We start from the raw sequence: 20,547 nt of genomic DNA, 5'->3' as shown, positions 1-20,547 counted from the left end.
AGGCATCGGGGCAGGAGTGTTGGAGGTGTGGGCAGCCAGACAGTAGGGACATGGGATATGTGCGCTGTGCTCAGTGGTGACGTGAGGTAGTCCGACACTGCAGAGGGGGAGGGGGAGGGGGAACCAGGGGTGCCTCCGCCAGAGGCTCCACAGGTTCCAAGATTGCACTCCATGGAAAATTTTCCACTTGAGCAGTCACGTGACAATACTCTACTCTTTGCCTTTTTGACCAAGTGATAAAAAATTGGTCAGTTGGTGCACCCTGATACAGCGCAGACATATCCACATTTCGCGTTGGTTAGGGACAGGCTATACAGAGTGAGTCGTGACACTCAGTCAGCAGAGGAAACTACCCAGTTGTTGGTACCGGAAAGCTGCCGGGAAACTGTATTCCAGGCGGCTCATTATAACCCAATGGTGGGGCACCTGGGGTATGACAAAACACTAAACCTGATAATGGCCCAATTCTATTGGCCTGGCATTCGGGGAGAGGTACGCCGCTGGTGTGCTTCTTGTCCCGAATGTCAGTTGGTTAACCAACCGGCCGTCCCAAGGGCCCTTTGTGGTCACACGGCGAGTGGGTGATGTCGACTATGAGGTTGTGCGTTCTGACAGGGGAGGAGCAACACAGATTTACCACCTTAATCTCCTCAGAGCATGGAGAGATGCAGAGTCTATTGCTGACTCTGGTGACCACGGTGAAAGAGAGAGATGATTTAGGGCCTGAGGTACCAATCATCCATAGTAACAGCTGGCTGGAGCATATGCAGAGGGTGGCAGCGGTGCTCGAGTCACTGAGGCAGGCTGTCAACTGCCAACCCGAAGAAGTGTGCAGTTGGACCGAGGGAGGTACGGTATCTGGGGTACCACTTGGGCAGTGGGCAGGTACGCACCTCAAATAGATAAGACTGCAGCAATTGCAGCCAGCCCACGGCCCAAGACCAAAAAGGAGGTGAGGCGGTTCTTGGGGCTGGCAGGTTATTACTGGCGGTTCATTCCCAACTTTGCAGACATGACCAGGATGGAGCAGTGTCAGCTGGTGTTTGAGAGGGTGAAACAAACCCTCTGTGGGGAGCCTCTCCTTCACACACCTAACTTCTCTCTCCCTTTTATCCTGGAGACTGATGCTTTGGATGAACGGCTCCCCTGCCTAAGTCGGGCGGTGGGTGTATGTGGAGGTGGGTGTGGTTTACAATCAGCTGCAGGAGAGAGAGGTGTGGGGAAGGCTTGTGAGAGCAGCGCCAGGTGAGTTAATTATCTCAGCTGGTACTCATGGAGTAATCACTCTCTCCTCTCTTAAGGCAGTAGTGTGCTGGACCTGGGGGGCCGACACACATGACAGAGAAGACACAACCGGAGCAAACCTTCATGGGCCTTTGGAAGAAGGCTGAGATTTGTGATAATAGTGTGTGCGGCTGACAAAAGAATAAAGTTGTCATATTTATTGACATCCGTTATTGGATTGTGTGCTTAGTGAACCCTCAGTAGTAGCGAGACTTGCTACACAGAGCTACATTCATTTGGGGGTTGTGTCTAATATTCTCTCTTTTAGCTGTTTCTGGAGGGAAATATCTCTCTATAGCTGCTAAATGCTCCACTACAGCCGACTGAAATGTGAAAACCAAAACTAGGAGCTAAAGCCTGACGTTAGCTTCGTCCTGGTTCCTTCCATAAACAGCCAATAGGATTGTTCTGTTGGGTTTTCCGTTTCCTGAAAGTGACCATTAGACACTTTTTACATCACAGACAGACATTTAAGTTTAATGTTATAAGGAGTTTGGTCTAGACCTGCTCTATTTGAAAAGTGTCCTGAGATAACTTCTGTTATGAATTGGCGCTATACAAATAAAATTGAATTGAATTGAAATTTAAGCTGTTAAAAGAATTAAAAATGCTCCTGAAATTGTTTTATTGCCCCAAGTGTTCAATCGATTACATGAAAAGATCAGAAATCACAAATGTTTCAACCTGCAGCAGAAACAGAAAATAAAGTCAAAGCAGTCATTAAAGCTTCAGCACAGTCAGTGTCTGCTTCCTTTATCAATAATCACATTATTTCCTGTCAACCCTGTCTTTCTAATAAAGCCGTCTGAACAGCAGATGTTGATTAATAAAGCTTCTTGTGTCGGGTTTAAAGGAACATTTTAGAAATAAAGCTTTTTGCTCTCTTACTGGGAGTTCAATTAAAGTTAATTAATCAAACCTTTTAATAAGGAATTAAAGCTCTATACAGGCAGTGTATCATTAGCTCACTGCTAATGCTAATACATTTCCTGCTGTGGCTGCTTTGTATTTAATCACTTCAACTGGCTTTTATTGTGAAATAGCCACAGGAAACAGACCTCAGACAAAGGTTGTAGTTATTATTATTGACCATAATAACCACAGGTGTCAACAAAGCAACCAGGAAAGAGATTACAGTTTATTACAAGGCAGGCCTTTATTTTTGTAGCTTTGGTCGTCACTTCCTGTCAGCTGTGTGGAACGATGAGGAGGATGTAACCTTCCTCACTTCAGAAATGGATGATCTCATCATATTTTTCCATCGTTTGACCTTCGACCTGAGCGTCTGGAGAATGAGCTCATTCTGTTATAATATTATCAGAAGTGACGACCAACGCTGTAAAAATAAGAGTTATTATAAACTGAATGATTCTTTAAGATCTGCAGATGGAGGACAAGAACTGATTTTCTACGCTGGATCACAAACTCAAACTTTCTTCAATGTTCCTGCTTTGAAAACGATTTTCAGCAGAAAACATCCACAATAATACAACATTAATAACAATACAGCGCTTCATTTAAATGTTTACAATTAATAGATTATGGAAAACCAAAGTTTTATCTTTATGCAGATGATATTCTGTCATTTTAGTATTATATTCTTTATTTAACATAGTATAATTATGCTAATTATGCATGACTGCTAGTTTTTTAAATTAATTTAAAAGTTTTTTCATCAGAAAGTGTACTTTATTATACATATAATAATAATAATATTATTATTATATATATAATGTATCAATTAAATTATAATATCAGCAGCTGCCTCTTTGTGACGGGACTGACACTGTTTTATCATCTTTGCTCTCTGTAAAGCCACCAGACCGACTGATGGTCTGGATTACAGACCGATGATGGAGGCAGCAGCAGACCAGAGAGCTTAAATCAGTGTTTTTATCAATGGAGTCTGGTGTTATTAAATAATTTATTTATTATTGCGTCACATCCCAACTTATTACCATCTGACTGTATGAGTGACAGTTTGTAACATGTTGAATAATTCATTGATTTATTTTTTTTTGTCATTCTTATTACTTTCACCTTATTTTCCTGTTGTTGTTGTTGTTGCTGCTTTCACTTCCTTTCCTCCATCCTAACGTTGGTTTAACTCCCACCCCAGAAACCAGACTGTGTCAATAATAATAATACGTCCTGTATAAAACACAATGTTCCACCATCAACATCCTTTATTCTGCTCTGATATCAGGATTAATACTGGAGGAGGTTATTAATCAGTTAATAGTTTGATCTCATTAATAATAAAATAAATCACCATGTGGGACCTGACGTGGTCACATGACGAGGCCCCGCCCCTCTAAAGCTCCAATCAGACAGTCTGTGGGGTTTATTCTCTGACTGGATATGTGGACTTTTATTCCCCCTGAGGCCCCCCTGAGGCCCCCCTGAGGTGGCTTTAGACTCCGCCTCCTGCTGTCTGAATGGAGCTTTAGGAAATGATCAGGAGAGAAGGAATGACTATCTGACTCAAAGAGACAATATGATACAAGAAATTACAAAAATAAGATTCTGAATAATCTTAAATCCTTTTTACATCCTCCTCCTCTTCCTCTCTGTTGTCGTGGCGACGTGGTGAAACGCCGACCGCTGTGGTGCTCTGACGCACTGAGTCAGTCTCTGCTGTTCACTACGATATGAAGGCAACTTTGCAGCTGTTGTGAGAGCTGGTTTCTCTCAAGTGTCCATTGGAGCAGGCGTCTGCTCGCGGCGGGGGTCTGAGAGCCGGAGCAGATTCATAGTCCGTGGGGGCGGAGCCAGAAACCTCTGTGTCAAAGCCCAGGATGGCGCTGATGGACTGAGGCAGATCCTGAGGGGTTTAAACAGATCAGTTACTGACAGTTAGTGGATGAATCAGGGACACCTAGTGGTGTAGTGTCAGATTACAACTCCCTCGCTTCACTCTCCAGTTCCAGCCCCAGAGGAGGAAACCCCTGGAACCAGGTTTGATTAGTCCGTTCTGGTCTACTGTAGAAACAAGGCGGTTCAACATAGCAGAACATAAAACAACGTATATGACGTTCATTTAATCTGACTCATGATGTCACACTCGCAGTGGAGGTGGTCTCCTCGCAGTGGAGGTGGTCTCCTCCCAGTGGAGGTGGTCTCCTCCCAGTGGAGGTCTGAACACTGGTGAGATCATGTGACCTCAACCACTGCTGAACGTACCTTACAGCTCTTTATCTGCAGACAGATGCCTTCTGCTTTCTGGAGGATTTCTTCAATGTCCAGTTTCATTGAAAGCTCATTAATGTGCTGCAACAATAAAACACCAAAACCACACTTCAGCTTTATTCTGATTTCACTGTCACAGTTTAAACACTTTATTGTTCATTGTGTGAAATGAACACAACTTGCTTATATTTGGGTCATTTTTTTTTTTACAGGTTTCAGGCCCATTACAGTCTGTCACTGAATTCTGATTATCGGAGATTATTTCGATGATATTTAAGAATATTTAACAGAATTAAACACGAGTTCCTTCTGGTCTAATATCTGCAGCTTCAGTGTCCATCACAGTTACTGCAGAGGAAACGGTCTGAGCTGATTATACAGATCATATTTGATCATTTCTGTCACTTCAGGATCTTGCTGGTCTCACACTGCTGAGCAGGATGCTAACGAGCTACAAGCTAACAGGTGGGGAGCTCAGCTCACCTTGAGGATTTCATTGAAACCGTAGTTCTCCTCCATGATTTTCTGTTTCTCTGAGTCCAGGATGGCACAGCAAACCAGCAGGTGGAAGTTCTGACAGGGAAGACCCGTCCACATCACCTGAGGGGGACACGCACACCCAGATCAAATCCTTAACTGAAGACGTTTCAGTAGAATAATAACAGGAGGTAACTACGCAAGCTCAGAAGGTTCATCGAAAACTCACCTCCCACAGTCGGAGGACGTCCTGGAAGCTGAGCTCCCGCTTGAATCTGATCAACAACCAGCGGAAACAGAAATACAGATATCCTGAATCCTGAGACTCTGTGAAACAAACACACAGCTGAGATCAACAAACAGCAATGACCTTTGACCTTTAGAAGGGCTGACTGATATATTGTGATATATTGTGATAGACTTGTGATATATTCTGATATACTGTGATATATTCTGATATGTGATATATTCTTATATACTGTGATATATTGTGATATGTTGTGATATATTCTGATATGTGATATATTCTTATATACTGTGATATATTGTGATATGTTGTGATATATTCTGATATGTGATATATTTTGATATATTATGATATGTTGTGATATATTCTGATATGTGATATATTTTGATATATTATGATATGTTGTGATATATTCTGATATACTGTGATATACTGTGATATATTCTGATATGTGATATATTGTGATATATTGTGATATATTGTGATATATTCTGATATACTGTGATATATTCTGATATACTGTGATATATTCTGATATGTGATATATTCTGATATACTGTGATATATTCTGATATATTCTGATATACTGTGATATATTCTGATATGTGATATATTCTGATATGTGATATATTCTGATATATTGTGATATATTCTGATATATTGTGATATATTCTGATATACTGTGATATATTCTGATATGTGATATATTCTGATATGTGATATATTGTGATATACTGTGATATATTCTGATATATTGTGATATATTCTGATATACTGTGATATATTCTGATATGTGATATATTCTGATATACTGTGATATATTGTGATATACTGTGATATATTCTGATATATTGTGATATACTGTGATATATTCTGATACACTGATATATTCTGATATATCGTCTATAATCTATTTGTCACATCAGACCTTTATGAAATAAAGTGTGATTTAGATATTGAAGTGGTCACACTGATTAACTGAACAGCTTTAAAGGATGTTTGTTCAAAGGCTCTAATGTAATTTGTAACCGTAAGATGTCTCTTCAAACACATGAATCTGATCAGCTGTAAATCAGATATATATATAATCAGACTCTTAGACCCCATTCCAACTAGGCTGCTTAAAGAAGTCTTACCCTTAGTTGACTTTACTAGATATGATCAATCTTTCTTTATTGTCAGGATTTGTAACACAGTCGTTTAAAGTAGCTGTAATTAAACCCCTTCTTAAAAATCCCACTCTTGACCCATTTCTAACCTCCCCTTTCTCTCTTAGAGTTTTCAAACAGTTGTGTGACTTTCTACATAGCAAGTAAGGACGTATCAGTAACGTGTCGGTAATACAGATCAATATCTATCACACTTTGTGGGTCATACCGAGGTAGTTCCAGAAGGCCAGATCCAGCAGTCTGAGCAGAGTACTGAGCTGGATCAGCTGAGTCTTCATCCCCTGCATCTGCTCCTCAAAGTTATGGTGCTGGACACACACACACACACACACACACACACACAGTATGTACACAGGCTCTATATTATAAGTAGTAGTATATATAATATATATCAGTATCATACAGTAAATACTGATGCAGTCATAATTACTCACCATCTGCTCCATAAACGACACAAAACACCAGAAAGCATCAACTTCGTTCTCCATCACGTAGAGAATTGGTGACAACAGGTCGCTCATCCCCTGAACGTAACCTGAAGAGACAACGATATTGATCAGTATACACTGTATCTATATGGACGATATTGATCAGTATACACTGTATCTATATGGCTGATATTGATCAGTATACACTGTATCTTTATGGATGACACTGATCAGTATACACTGTATCTTTATGGATGATATTGATCAGTATACACTGTATCTTTATGGATATTGATCCTGTATTGACAGTCGGACTGTGGACATATGACGGCCTTTAGCTCGTGTTTCTAGAGTTACATGTTGTTACGAACAGTTAGGAATTGTTAAAATGTGATATTTCTTAAAGGGAGTTTGGTGCAGGGAGCTTTTAGTTGGATTCAAACTGCTGATATGGATCATTTTTAACATTTTGTCTCCACTACAGGCTGATTATCAGCAGTATGCTGTAAATGGTTGCAGTTTTATGTGCAAATTAAAAATGAGAATAAACACATTTATTGAATGCTCTTAAAAAAGGAGATCATGTAGAATCTTTATTAACTCTAAAAAGAGATTTTCTGAAACAAGGTATAATTTAATGAACTGTCTCACCCAGGTCGAAGTCGTACATGCAGTAGGTCATGAGGATGTCGTGGAGGAGGACCAGACCCGGGTTGTCGATGCCTTCGTAGAACCTGTTTGTTCTGTCAGTTCTGTTCACGTCTTTCTCTGTAAACAGAGCAAATCAATCATTTTAATTGTCTTTCTGCTGATTAAAGCACAGATCAGACATGTGATTATTATATTATATATTATATATATATATAACATAAAATGTCACCGATCAGACTCCTGTAGTCTCTCAGTTTGGAGTTTCTCCTCTCTTGTTCCTCACTGACGGACTTCCACTGCAGCTTCATCCTGAAGTATTCATCGCTGTCAGACACAAAACTCTTCACATCAATATCAGAACAAACAACATGAACTGAGCTGCAACTAACAATTACTTTCATTACCAATCAATGTGCTGATTATTTTATTCAGTTTGTTGTCTGCAGGTTTAAACAGGTTCAATCAAAGACATAAAAACATTCTGAATGTTTTAGGCCCATTTTTTGTCCACACTGACAAAACAAAGGATATGAATGAAAATCAGTATAATCAGTTTGTAGTTGTTACAGCGTGATCAATACACACTTTCCCCAAAAACACATTTAAAAGTGAATAATTTAACTTCATTAATACAATCAAATTTTAGGAGCTGTCAAAACTTCAGATTATTGGATTTTAAACTTTTTAAGAGCCAGTGGCCGCCCTGATTATCAACTGATCAATTAATAGTTTTGTCTATAAAATCTCCAATCTCCAGTCTGATGCACATTTTACACATGCACATGTTTAAAGGACACACCATGCTAACGAAGTTAGCATAACCCATCAACCAAACAGCATTTTAAGAGTTGTTTGATCGTCGTCTTGCAGACAGACATTACATATTTACATCATCATGTCGTTATTTCAGCATCATATTGATCTAGGGATGCACCGATCCACGTTTTTTCACTTCCGATCCGATCCCGATACCTGTATTTGGATATCGGCCAATACCGATACTATTCAGATACCAGAGCTCTGTTTGCTTTAATATTATTATTATCATTATTGTTGATTTTATATGAGGCTGAAATAAACTCCTCTCAACAGGCAAGTATGATATACGTATGTATGCATGTATGTCCCAAAAGGAAACTTGAGGTAAGTATAAGGTCAGAAAAGGAAGTCAGAAAAACAGGAAATCCTGTTAACAGGAAAAATCCCATTCTGAAAACAAATATGCAACTGTAAGGGTTTCAAATTGATTGTCATGTCAATATTTATTAAATTCCCAAAATGTCAAATATTTGAGTCTTGAAATATAAGAAAAGTGTGTAAACATCTTACACACACACACACACACACACACACACACACACACACACACACACTATCAATAAAACAGTGTGCATCTGAACAGCACAAGCACTGGCTCTTGTAGCATCAACAAATCAAGGTTTTAAAATGGCAAATTATCTGAAACATAAGAAAAGTGCAATAACTGTAAACATCTTACGCGCACGCATGCGCGTGCGCACACACGTGCGCCACACACACACACACACACACACACACACACACACACACACACACACACACACACGTTGTCTGCCTGGAGTTTACCTTGTTTCTGGAATGACTCCAGAAGTGATTCCTGACAGCTCGCCTAAAAAATCCTCGTGCTGTTTCGTGTGGTGCTTTTTTAAATGTTTGATTGCGTTCGTAGTGTTGTACAACGCGAGGGAGCTTCCGCGTCTCTGAATTACGGCTTTGCAAACATTGCATTTTGCTGTCTTGCTCTGTTTCCAGTGTAAAGTATTTCCACACAGCGGACATGTTGGCTAGCCACAATGCTGCTCAATGCTATCCTGCTAGCTGGCTGCAAACTGGGGAATGGATTTCCTGAGCGGGGGCGTGTCTCATAACTCTGTGTGTCATTGAGCCGCGCCTCCGTTCAGGAAATCCATTCCACAGTTTGCAGCCAGCTAGCAGACTGGCCGGCAGGAATCACCTGTGGAGTCATTTCAGCAGACAACGTTAAAGCACAGACATGGCTCATGGATATCGGAAATCTGCGCAGGTTGGATCGGGAAATTCCGATATGAGAATTACGCTGGTATCGGTCCTGATACCGATACTGGATCGGATCGGCCCCATCCCTATATTGATCCGTTTATTGACATTAAATCACAGAAACATCTGATTATTTTGGACTCATACCTCAGCAGTGAGACACATTAAAGAAACAATAACTACTGATACCAATGATCCTGTTAGCAAACTAAACTGAATCCTTCACACCGGGCCTTTAACTTATGTTACACTTTTGTTAGAACCTTTAGATATATTTAAATAAATAAAAATATAGATATTAAAAGTGTTATTGAAATATGATTAATATGTTTGAACGGATGTGTAAACAGCTGTGTGAACAGATGTGTAAACAGATGTGTGAACAGCTGTGTGAACAGATGTGTGAACAGATGTGTAAACAGATGTGTGAACAGATGTGTGAACAGATGTGTAAACAGATGTTAGCTGTCGTACGTTTTGGCTCTCTGCAGGCTCTTCCTCTCCTCCAGCGTGCTCTCCCAGGGAAAATATCCCAACAGAAACTTCCAGGCTTCCTTCCTCACAGCGTGACAGAGTCCCTGCAGGAGGAACACAGGATGAGAGAGAGCAGAGAGCATGCTGGGTAATCGCACACCTCCTGAAGAATAATAACGTACCCCTTTAAAGATGACTTGTTTGAGGTGTGTGATGTTGGTCATCCTCCCCTCTGGATCCTGGTGTTTGCTCCAGTCCTCTGCTGACAGCGGCTCCCTCCTCGTCACCTGAGGCCTCGTTCCCAGGTCGATCTGACAGGTGAGCTCACACAGTCAGAGCTGCTACATGCTACATGCTAACAATCCTGTTTGTGTTCATTAGTGCAGTGTGTCTCCTGTCTACACAAAGACTTATTGTTTGTTTTCTCTTCATAAAACTGTGTAGACCTGCAACGACTGATCAATTCATCAATTAGTCCATCGACAGAAAACTAACTGCCAACAATTTAGATTCTTCTTTAAGGCTTTTCTGTCTGAAGTCAATTTATTTCCACTATTTGTTGACTTGTTGAAGTTTAGCTGCAGAGAACGATAATGCAGGAGATGAGCAGCTGAATATATTCGATATATTAGTGAATGCTGTGTGCCTCCTCTCACCCTGGTAATGACCTCGAAGCCGGGCTCCTCCTGCTGGTTGATCTCCAGACCTGGGATGACTTCACCCAGAACGTCGGCCACTTCCTCCGGGGGGCGCTGGTGCTGCTCCTCTGTGCCCCGGAAAGCATCGTATATGTAGTTGGTGACTTTGGAGAACCCGCCCAGCGTGGTGACATACGGATCCTTTCTGAACTTCTGCTGGAAACAAACTGGTTTCTTAACATCCAACTCAAACTTACTGAGAAACATCTGAAGCTGCTTCTGGGATTATTATTATTGACATAATCTTTATTTTAATGGCACTAGATATTTTCAAAATGTGACCAGTTCTACATCTTCTTTAAGGTTCCATGTCGGATTGTGAATCCTTTTATTTTTCAATATCAGGAAGCTGACTGCAGTTCACTGAACGGCCACTGGTGGCGCTGTTAACTACAGTTTAATGTTACATAGAGAAGCTTTAAAGGACATTTCAGACTGATTTAGTTTCTTACCTGCACAAGGCCGAAGTTGTTGTCGTCCAGAAGGTTCTCGAAGGACTGAGACAGAGCTTTGTTTGGTGAGCTGACCAACAGACACGTATCATCATCTGGAGACCTGGAAACACAAAGATGGATGAACTGATCTCTCATCGTTCTGAGAAAACATCCCTCTGCAGTCACAGTAAACTGAATATCTGGGTTTTGGAAAAGACATTTTAAAGCGTGTGTAACGTGTATTTTATACTATCGGAGCATAAAAGGTGTCTCTGGTAGTGAATTATCAGCTGAAGCTTTAGAGTGAGCAGTGAAAACAGGCTCCTTCAGAACAAAATCCAGAAGATCTTCAGTTGTCATTGTTCCCTGCAGCCATCAGGAGACGTCACGCTAAAGCTCTGAGTCAGAAAACATCCGTTAATGCAGACGGTTTCATTCTGAAAGACTTTGATAAGAACTTTAATAACAGCTATCAGTGGAAAGATAGAGGGAGACAGTAATCTGTCCACTGAGGACAAACTGAATCACTCTGCTGCTCCTCTTTATCACAGTTTAAAAATAACTCGTCTGAACAGCTCATATGATTTTATTTTAATATGAGCTTCAACTGTGTATTCCCTGTACCTTTACTGTAACTTCACTATAACTTCACTGAACCTTCACTATAACTTCACTGTACCTTTACTGCACCTTTACTGTACCTTTACTGCACCTTTACTGTAACTTTACTGTACCTTTACTGCACCTTTACTGTAACTTCACTGTACCTTTACTGCACCTTTACTGCACCTTCACTGAACCTTCACTATAACTTCACTGCACCTTCACTGCAACTTCACTGTGTTCACAGTGTTATTGGTTTCAGTGTTATTGGTATCGGTATTATTGATATCAGCATTATTGATATCAGCGTTATTGGTATCAGTGTTATTGGTATCAGTATTATTGATATCAGCATTATTGGTATCAGTGTTATTGGTATCAGTATTATTGATATCAGCATTATTGGTATCAGTGTTATTGGTATCAGTATTATTGATATCAGCGTTATTGGTATCAGTGTTATTGGTATCAGTGTTATTGGTATCAGTGTTATATTGATCTGTGTGGTGGTGCTGTTGGGTACTCACTCGCTGAGCAGAGCGAACCTCCTCAGGTTGTCCAGGAAGTCGGTGCTGCCGCCCTGGTGGAAGTGCAGAGCAGGCAGGGAGGAGGAGGTTTCCCTCAGTCTGAAGGTCAGAAAGGTCCAACCCTCTTCCTTCACTGTGATGGACCTGAGCTCACTGACACTGAAGGCCAGAGCCCACCTGCTCCTCTCATGGCTGTGGTTGAGAGAGCCTGAAAGACCACACGGAGGGATTACTAAACACACACACATCCTGAGCAGAGGATAAATAGATATAGATATAACAGATCTGATAATGTCTACTGATCTCAGTGTTAAACAGCATTGTTAGAGTTAACTGATGAGTTGTGAATGCAGTGAAACTTGTCTGTCAGGTGGCTATAACACTTTCACTTCCTCCAACATCAACAACAGCTTTCACTTCAGCTTTTACTGTCGACACCTTTAAATTAGAACATGCAGTCAAAGTATTAAATGAAGAACTGAGAGTGAAACAGAGACTGTAGAGTGAATGATTAGTATGGGCTAACAGTTGGTTAAAGATATTTAAAGAAAAGAGAACTCACTGTCTCCATTAGTACAGGTCTTCTTCTTAAAGGACACAGCGTTGACCATGTCCCACTCTGTCTCGTAACTCTGCTGGGTTTCTAACAGCTGGTGGGACCTCTCACCTGAGCACTGATCCCACTCCATGACTGAACTGGAGTCCTGAAACACAAAGCCGCTGTTACACTTCCTGTATTAGCTGAAATGTACTCAACCTCTTTAAATGGTAAATGGACCTGTACTTGTATAGTTTCCTTTCTAGTTCACATTCACCCTTTCACACACATTCACTCAGTGATGGTAAAGTCCATCGAACAGAAACTAACATTCATACACATTCACACACCGATGTACAGCATCAGGAGCAATTTAGGGTTCAGTATCTTGCTCAAGGATACTTCGACATGTGGTACCAGGAACCGGGGATCGAACCCACAACCTTCCGATTAGGAAGGGTTAGGGTTAGGGCTAGGAACGACCCGCTCTGCCTCTGAGCCACAGCCGCCCTGTAGCCTTTAAGATAACTGCTACCACTGAACTTATATACTGAACTATACTTTCACTGTTGATTAAATAGAAATATAAATTCAGACTAGTTGGCTAGTGTAAAATTAATTAAACGCTCAGAAAAAGTTAAATTGATCACAATATAGAGAGTGTAAATACACAGCCAGTGTTCACTCTGTTAGCTAGCCGCTATATCCTGTTAAATGATCAGATTTAAATGTCAGTAAATGTGTTGAACAAATAATAATAATAATATATTGTTATTGTTATTTATCTCATTCTGTCCCTGATTAATCTCTAGCAGATGAGCCCATTAATAACATATAATCATTAGTTTAACACACACCTTTCCAGCACACAGCATGTTTGATGGGTCGACAGTATCTTCCAGAGGTCTGTACTCCACAATGATTTCAGCATCCTGACAGACACAAAACATCAGCAGTCATTTCATACAACCAGGAACCCAACACACCATTTTATGAGCCATTAATATCAGCCACAGGGAGCACAAACAATCAGCTGATTAACTCTTAATGATTCTAATAATATACAAAAATTAAATGTACAATCTGCCATTTCTGCCACTAAAACAATAAGAAAACAGGAAGTGTGATGAGGTGGTGAAGCAGCGTGGGATCATGGGAGTTGTTGTCTTCACCACCATTGGCGTCATTGCAGTCAGCTTCTCCCGGTTAGGATTCCTTCAGTGTTCATGGTTCAGGAGGTTTCTACCAGGAGCCCAATGATCCACAGAGGTCTCCTCCTCTCCAACACAAACAGACCCGCTGATTAAAACCACTAAACACACTGAATAAAGCAGTTCCACCTTAAACACACTGAATAAAGCAGTTCCACCTTAACAATCACTGCTTCTCCCCAGCTGCTGCTAACGTTAGCTCAGCTTGTTTCTCTGATAACTTAAGATCCAGACGTCCGATGACTAAAATCCTTCATCCGGTTCAAATCTAGTTAAAAAGCACCAAGATCTAAACAGTGGATGGTAAACAGTCAGTGTGTGACAGCTTCTGGCAGACAACCACAATGCTGACGCAGACACAAAGGGGATATGACGCCACTGATTATTGATTATTGATTATTGACAGACGACCGGTGAAACTTTTCGATTGTCTTGGTCTTCAGTAAAGTAAATATCTTTGGGTTTGGATGGATCTGGAGACTTCACTTTGGACTCTGGGAACATGAATGGGTTTGACAAGCATTGTTGGTTGCAGCCTTTATGATGCAGTAACAGCAGACAGAGACAGCAGAGACATGTGAACATGTGTTTTACCTTGTCAACAATCCGAAGTGACCCTGAAATTAGTAAATCATGCTCGATGCCGTCTTCATCGCTGCTGGGATGTCTGAAGACTCCCTCCTGTTCAAATAAAACCTGTGAGACAGATGATACGTCAGCGTTAGCTCAACTTCAGTTCCTTCCTCCTGCATTATTACATCAGTACAGTCGGATGCAACGGGCAGACTGAGCCTTCGGACACAGGGACAGCGGTAGGATTCTGGATTGACTGGAAAGACGCAGGCTACCTCTGGTTCAAACTATCAATATGGGTCTGTAGGTTAGTGAGCTAGACAGCTTCTTCAGGTCAAACCATGTGAGAATATTCATTATTATCCTGAGTTGAGACACCCCCCCATCCATACAGCAGACTCAGAGTCTGAGGATTCTGTAAAAACCTTCAGGACAGCAGGAAGTGATGTCACCAGATGATTCGGTACCAAGCCGATGCCAAAGGTACCGGGGGTAAAACTCCTCCAGGCCTGAAGGGGGCAGAACACACACCTACGAGTACTCTAGTAGACGACTGTCGACCAGCACGCAAGAACAACATCATATTGAAGATGGCGACAGCTCCGCCAGAGCCCGTGTACGGAGAGCCTGGCCTCTCTCTATTAAGTCCCATTGTACCGAATTTTGGTTGCAGTTCCACCAGAGTTCCACTGGAACTTGACGGGAATAAAAACAGCTAAACTGTGCACATATGAACTCCAACAACTGTCAGACGTGTGCTCACGTGTTGGAAACAGTGTGTTTGTTTTAGGCGAGGGGTCGCGCCTGCATATAATATATATATGAATCATTCACACAGTAACCGAGGTGATCTCTCTAATGCACAATCAATACAGCTTATTGATTTATACTGACACTGACTGTCAGCTGACTGTAATATGACCACACTGCCTGTTTAACTGTGTTACCCTGCTGCACAATGTCAATAAAGATCATTAATTCATTCATACATACATTAATTCATTCATTCATACATTAATTCATTCATATACACATTCATTCATACATTCATTAAACGTCACTGGAGTTTATGTCAAGTTGCTGCCATCTGTGTTCCCTGTCTGTGCAATCAATACAATTATTAATGTGTTCATCTCATCAATTATTGAGCTAATATTTCTCAAACACTGAAGACGACTTTCCGCTCTCAGCTGAGCACACACACATCAGACCGCTAGCACTGTAGAGGCTACAGACCGCTAGCACTACTAGCACTGTAACTGTAGGTTTGAGATGTGACGCTCAGTCTGGTCGGATCTGGCCGTCCCCATCTTGGCTCCCGGCTATTGCCGTGTTCGTTTTGTCTCGTAATCGCGACTTGCAGCTCGAGAGCGACGTCACATCCGTGTTTGAAAACGAGTAACCGCGGGTCTTTGCGTTCTGTCTGTTTGTTTGGTAACGTTGATAGTGATTATTCACACGTTCATTATCACACAATCATATCTCACAGTTTGATATCTGAATACTCCGTTCTGATTAACGTTAACGTTACTGCTCTGCTTTCTGCTCAAGACTCGGCACTGTTGTCATAGCAACTCGGGGTCCTCTGAGTTAAGACGACTTCAGGAGTCGTCCATACGACCTCGGGAGCTTTCTATTTGCAACTTCCTGTTTTGCGGGCCGTACGTGCCCCCCCGTCCAGCTCGGTGCACTCTGAGGAGCCCCGAGTGGGACGGCTGAAATTACGACCAAAAGGGGGCGTGTCTCTGTGAAATGTCACGAGATAGCTGCGAGATTTACACTTTCCAACTTGGCCGCGGGATTTACGAGACAAATGGATCGCAGCATAATCCAACAATGGTCAAAGAGGCGGAGCTAAATGACGCCTGGTTACTGAAAACAGCCGCCTGTGACTTCACCCACCTGTCACTCGAGGTAGCCACGCCCTTATTTACGCATAACTAAGTCTTAATTTAATTGTTAATAAACGTCATTAACAGTGAAATTCTCTCTGTAAACATGTTGAATATGGAGAGTCACTGCTGGAGCCTCTGGTGGACGTTAGAGGAACTGCAGCCACTAACACAAACAGTGAGTCTGAACTTTATATCCACTGATATCTGCAGAGCATAAGTCTTATAATTATATATAATACTGTTCTATTCTACCGCAGATTAAAGGAACATGTTTCCAGCAGGATGGAAGAGTTAAAGTAGAGAAATCCAAACTAACTTTCTCTACTCACCCAGACGTGTCTGAGGACATCGGTTGATTCTGATTATGTGTGAGCATAATCTCCCTGATGAATCAGCTGAGCGATTCATTGGTCTATCATTAGCAGTACTGTAGTAGTATTCATTGTTGTTGTTTGTAATGTTATAATATCATATATAATATAATAAATGTGTACACTGAAGTCCATTTATTGTTTAGTTTTTGTTGTTTACTGTGGAATCAAACTGGGAATGATCCAAAGTGAAAGTGAAAATGTCTGCACACTCAGACCTTAGATATCTGGTTCATTTAATTATTATTATTAATAATAATAATAATAATAATAATAACTGGTTAACCCGCCTTCTTTAGGAACCCTGAAAGTAAACAGAGACACTAACTTCACTAACAGAGCTAACGGTAGCATGTAGCATTCACAGGCTACCAACCGTCGGCTAACTGAAGTCCACACTGAGGATGTTGTTGTTGTTGTTGTTTATTTACTCTCTGGCATAGATACACTGTGTGCTAACTGTTTACATGCTAACAGTTAGCATGTAAACAGTTAGCATGTAAACAGTTTACATGCTAACAGTTTACATGCTAACTGTTTACATGCTAACAGTTTACATGCTAACAGTTTACATGCTAACTGTTTACATGCTAACAGTTTACATGCTAACAGTTTACATGCTAACTGTTTACATGCTAACTGTTTACATGCTAACAGTTTACATGCTAACAGTTTACATGCTAACAGTTTACATGCTAACAGTTTGGAGACTCAGCGGCCCAGTCTGACAACAACCGTCAGCTAGCTTCGGTGCTAACATGCTAACGTTGGTGTAAACTTTAAACTAAACATACAGACTGATGTAAGCTAACAACCGTAACAACCGTAACAACCGTAACAACCGTAACAACCGAAACAACCGCGGACTGTAACAACCGTAACAACCGTAACAACCGCGGACTGTAACATCTCCTGCTGCGGAGTACAATACAGCTAATACAGCTAGCACTAACGCTAACTCCAGCTAACTGACCGACCCGCGGTGGAAACACGGAGCTACAACCGGAGCTACAACCGGAGCTACAACCGGGGCTACAACCGGAGCTACAGCCGGAGCTACAACCGGAGCTACAGCCGGGGCTACAGCCGGAGCTACAGCCGGAGCTACAGCCGGAGCTACAACCGGGGCTACAACCGGGGCTACAACCGGAGCTACAACCGGGGCTACAACCGGGGCTACAACCGGAGCTACAACCGGGGCTACAACCGGAGCTACAACCGGAGCTACAGCCGGAGCTACAACCGGAGCTACAGCCGGAGCTACAACCGGGGCTACAACCGGGGCTACAACCGGAGCTACAACCGGAGCTACAACCGGAGCTACAACCGGAGCTACAGCCGGAGCTACAACCGGGGCTACAACCGGAGCTACAACCGGGGCTACAACCGGGGCTACAACCGGAGCTACAACCGGAGCTACAACCGGGGCTACAACCGGGGCAGATGAGGCTACAACCGGAGCAGATGAGGCTACAACCGGAGCAGATGAGGCTACAACCGGGGCTACAACCGGGGCTACAACCGGGGCTACCACCGGGGCTACAACCGGGGCTACAACCGGGGCTACAACCGGGGCTACAACCGGAGCAGATGAGGCTACAACCGGAGCTACAACCGGGGCTTCAACCGGAGCTACAACCGGGGCAGATGAGGCTACAACCGGAGGAGGCTACAACCGGGGCTACAACCGGGGCTACAACCGGGGCTACAACCGGGGCTACAACCGGAGCTACAACCGAGAGGCTACAACCGGAGCAGATGAGGCTACAACCGGAGCTACAACCGGAGCAGATGAGGCTACAACCGGAGCTACAACCGGAGCTACAACCGGAGCAGATGAGGCTACAACCGGAGCTACAACCGGGGCTACCACCGGAGCTACAACCGGAGCTACAACCGGAGCTACAACCGGAGCAGATGAGGCTACAACCGGGGCTACCACCGGGGCTACAACCGGAGCTACAACCGGGGCTACCACCGGAGCTACAACCGGAGCTACAACCGGAGCTACAACCGGATGAATAACGTTAACGTGTCTCTACCTTCACAGAACAACTCGCCGCCATGTCGCTGCTCCTCTGCTGATGACGACAGCAGCTCACGTGCCTGTCAACTTCCAAAACAAAAGTGACAACTCAGCTTCCGGCGGAAGACCCGGCGCAGGCGCACTGCGTGTTCACATTTATTTATTTATGTGTTTATTGTTTACCCTTTCACAAAGAGAATGTATAGAACAAAATGGACAACACAAAATATAATAAATATAAATAAATGAATAAATAATAATGTATCTCATAAGTGCTGTTTGTCTAAAACTGAGATTGATAGACTGTAGTTGTAGATAGATAGATAGATAGATAGATAGATAGATAGATAGATAAATAGATAGATAGATAGATAGATAGATAGATACTTTATTCATCCCCAAGGGGAAATTCACATTGTATTGTATTTGTTGTTATTGTCCAGGTTTGGTTCTGTGTCTGGCCCCCTCCTGTGTTGATGACACCTCAGTTTCCTCCAGGGGTACCAAAGCTAAATATTATATTATCTTATAAAATAGTGATGACAAAACTATGCATAAAGGCAAAAATAAAATACATTAAACGCACAAAAAAACTGTAAACAAGAGTTTAGTTTAAGATTGTATGAATGTAAAATTGAGCTAAAACAATGAGCAAATGTATATGTTAATATAAAAATATATGGTTCATTGCTGGTGAAATTAGAACTGGTTAATATTAAGGACTATGAAAATGTTCTATAAGTCAAATTTCTTTTCCAAAATGTGTTTTAAGAACTGAAATCAGCCCATAATACTGCCACATGTGCACACTGAGTAAACAAAAGGAGCTCGTCTGCTATACTGGGAATATATCTGCAAATCATGCAGTTTATCACATTATTAACATTACGTTCCCCCAGACGCAAATTCATATATGTATATGTATATACGGTATGTATTTATATAAATAACAATATGTAGATTTCTTTTCTTTTCTTTTTATTGTTATTCTATGAATTTGATGTGTGGAGCATGAAGGAACTACAAACTTTTATTTCAATATACAGCCTTGTGTTGCATGATTTTAAATATTAGTTGTTTGCTTTTGTTAGGCAGCACATATGAGTAGAGGAGAGTAAATATTCCTCATTCTACCATCAGGTAGGTGGTAGGTATTTAACAGGCTCTATTGTTCCTGGAAGCAGTTCCTGCTGAAGGTGTGTTACATTTTGTTTAGTCAAAGATGTTGTTGGCACCAACAATAATCTTGTGATTGGTTAAGTAACAGTGTCCTACAGAATGAAATATTATACACATTACATTTTTTCAGTTCAATTCAGTTTTATTTGTATAGCGCCAATTCATAACAGAAGTTATCTCAGGACACTTTTCAAATAGAGCAGGTCTAGACCGAACTCTTTATAACATTAATTACAGAGACCCTACAGTACCACCATGAGCAAGACCTTGGAGACAAGGGCAAGGAAACACTGCCTGTTAAAAGGCAGAAACCTAGGACAGATCCTCCGGCTCTAGGTGGGTGGGGGCGACTGATCTCGAGCCAGTTAGGGAGAGAGAGAGAGAGAGAGAGAGAGAGAGAGAGAGAGAGAGAGAGAGAGAGAGAGAGAGAGAGAGAGAGAGAGAGACAGACACAGACAGATGCATGAATATTATACTCATCATATATAAATAAAATAGGTGGTGTTAATTTGTTGTAA

General features: G+C 41.8%; 2 protein-coding genes across 5 annotated transcripts in view; both read right to left on the bottom strand.

Moving 5' to 3' along the window:
* LOC127352651 (uncharacterized) overlaps window positions 1–20,547 on the bottom strand; it is a 221,359-nt gene that overhangs the window by 126,079 nt on the left and 74,733 nt on the right. The window lies entirely within an intron of this gene.
* Window positions 1,886–18,964, bottom strand: tbc1d15 (TBC1 domain family, member 15). 2 transcript variants are annotated; one of them, XM_051381200.1, is made up of 17 exons: window positions 18,867–18,964; window positions 14,580–14,681; window positions 13,632–13,706; window positions 12,799–12,940; window positions 12,237–12,444; window positions 11,125–11,227; window positions 10,631–10,828; window positions 10,157–10,285; window positions 9,975–10,078; window positions 7,675–7,769; window positions 7,446–7,562; window positions 6,801–6,901; window positions 6,575–6,674; window positions 5,180–5,277; window positions 4,957–5,073; window positions 4,468–4,554; window positions 1,886–4,108 (listed from the first exon to the last, which is right to left on the bottom strand). In XM_051381200.1, exons 1-17 carry the CDS (start codon window positions 18,888–18,890, stop codon window positions 3,929–3,931), a joined length of 1,980 nt encoding a protein of 659 aa, XP_051237160.1. In that variant the 5' UTR covers window positions 18,891–18,964; the 3' UTR covers window positions 1,886–3,928. The 2 variants fall into 2 exon arrangements, with proteins under 2 accessions (XP_051237160.1, XP_051237161.1); XM_051381201.1 differs by having other exon boundaries at window positions 10,631–10,825.

The sequence above is a fragment of the Dicentrarchus labrax genome, unplaced genomic scaffold, assembly GCF_905237075.1.
Source record: "Dicentrarchus labrax unplaced genomic scaffold, dlabrax2021, whole genome shotgun sequence".
Taxonomy (NCBI): domain Eukaryota; kingdom Metazoa; phylum Chordata; class Actinopteri; family Moronidae; genus Dicentrarchus; species Dicentrarchus labrax.
Note: the sequence above shows the minus strand (reverse complement) of the source record. Positions and strands in the feature narration are given on the sequence as shown.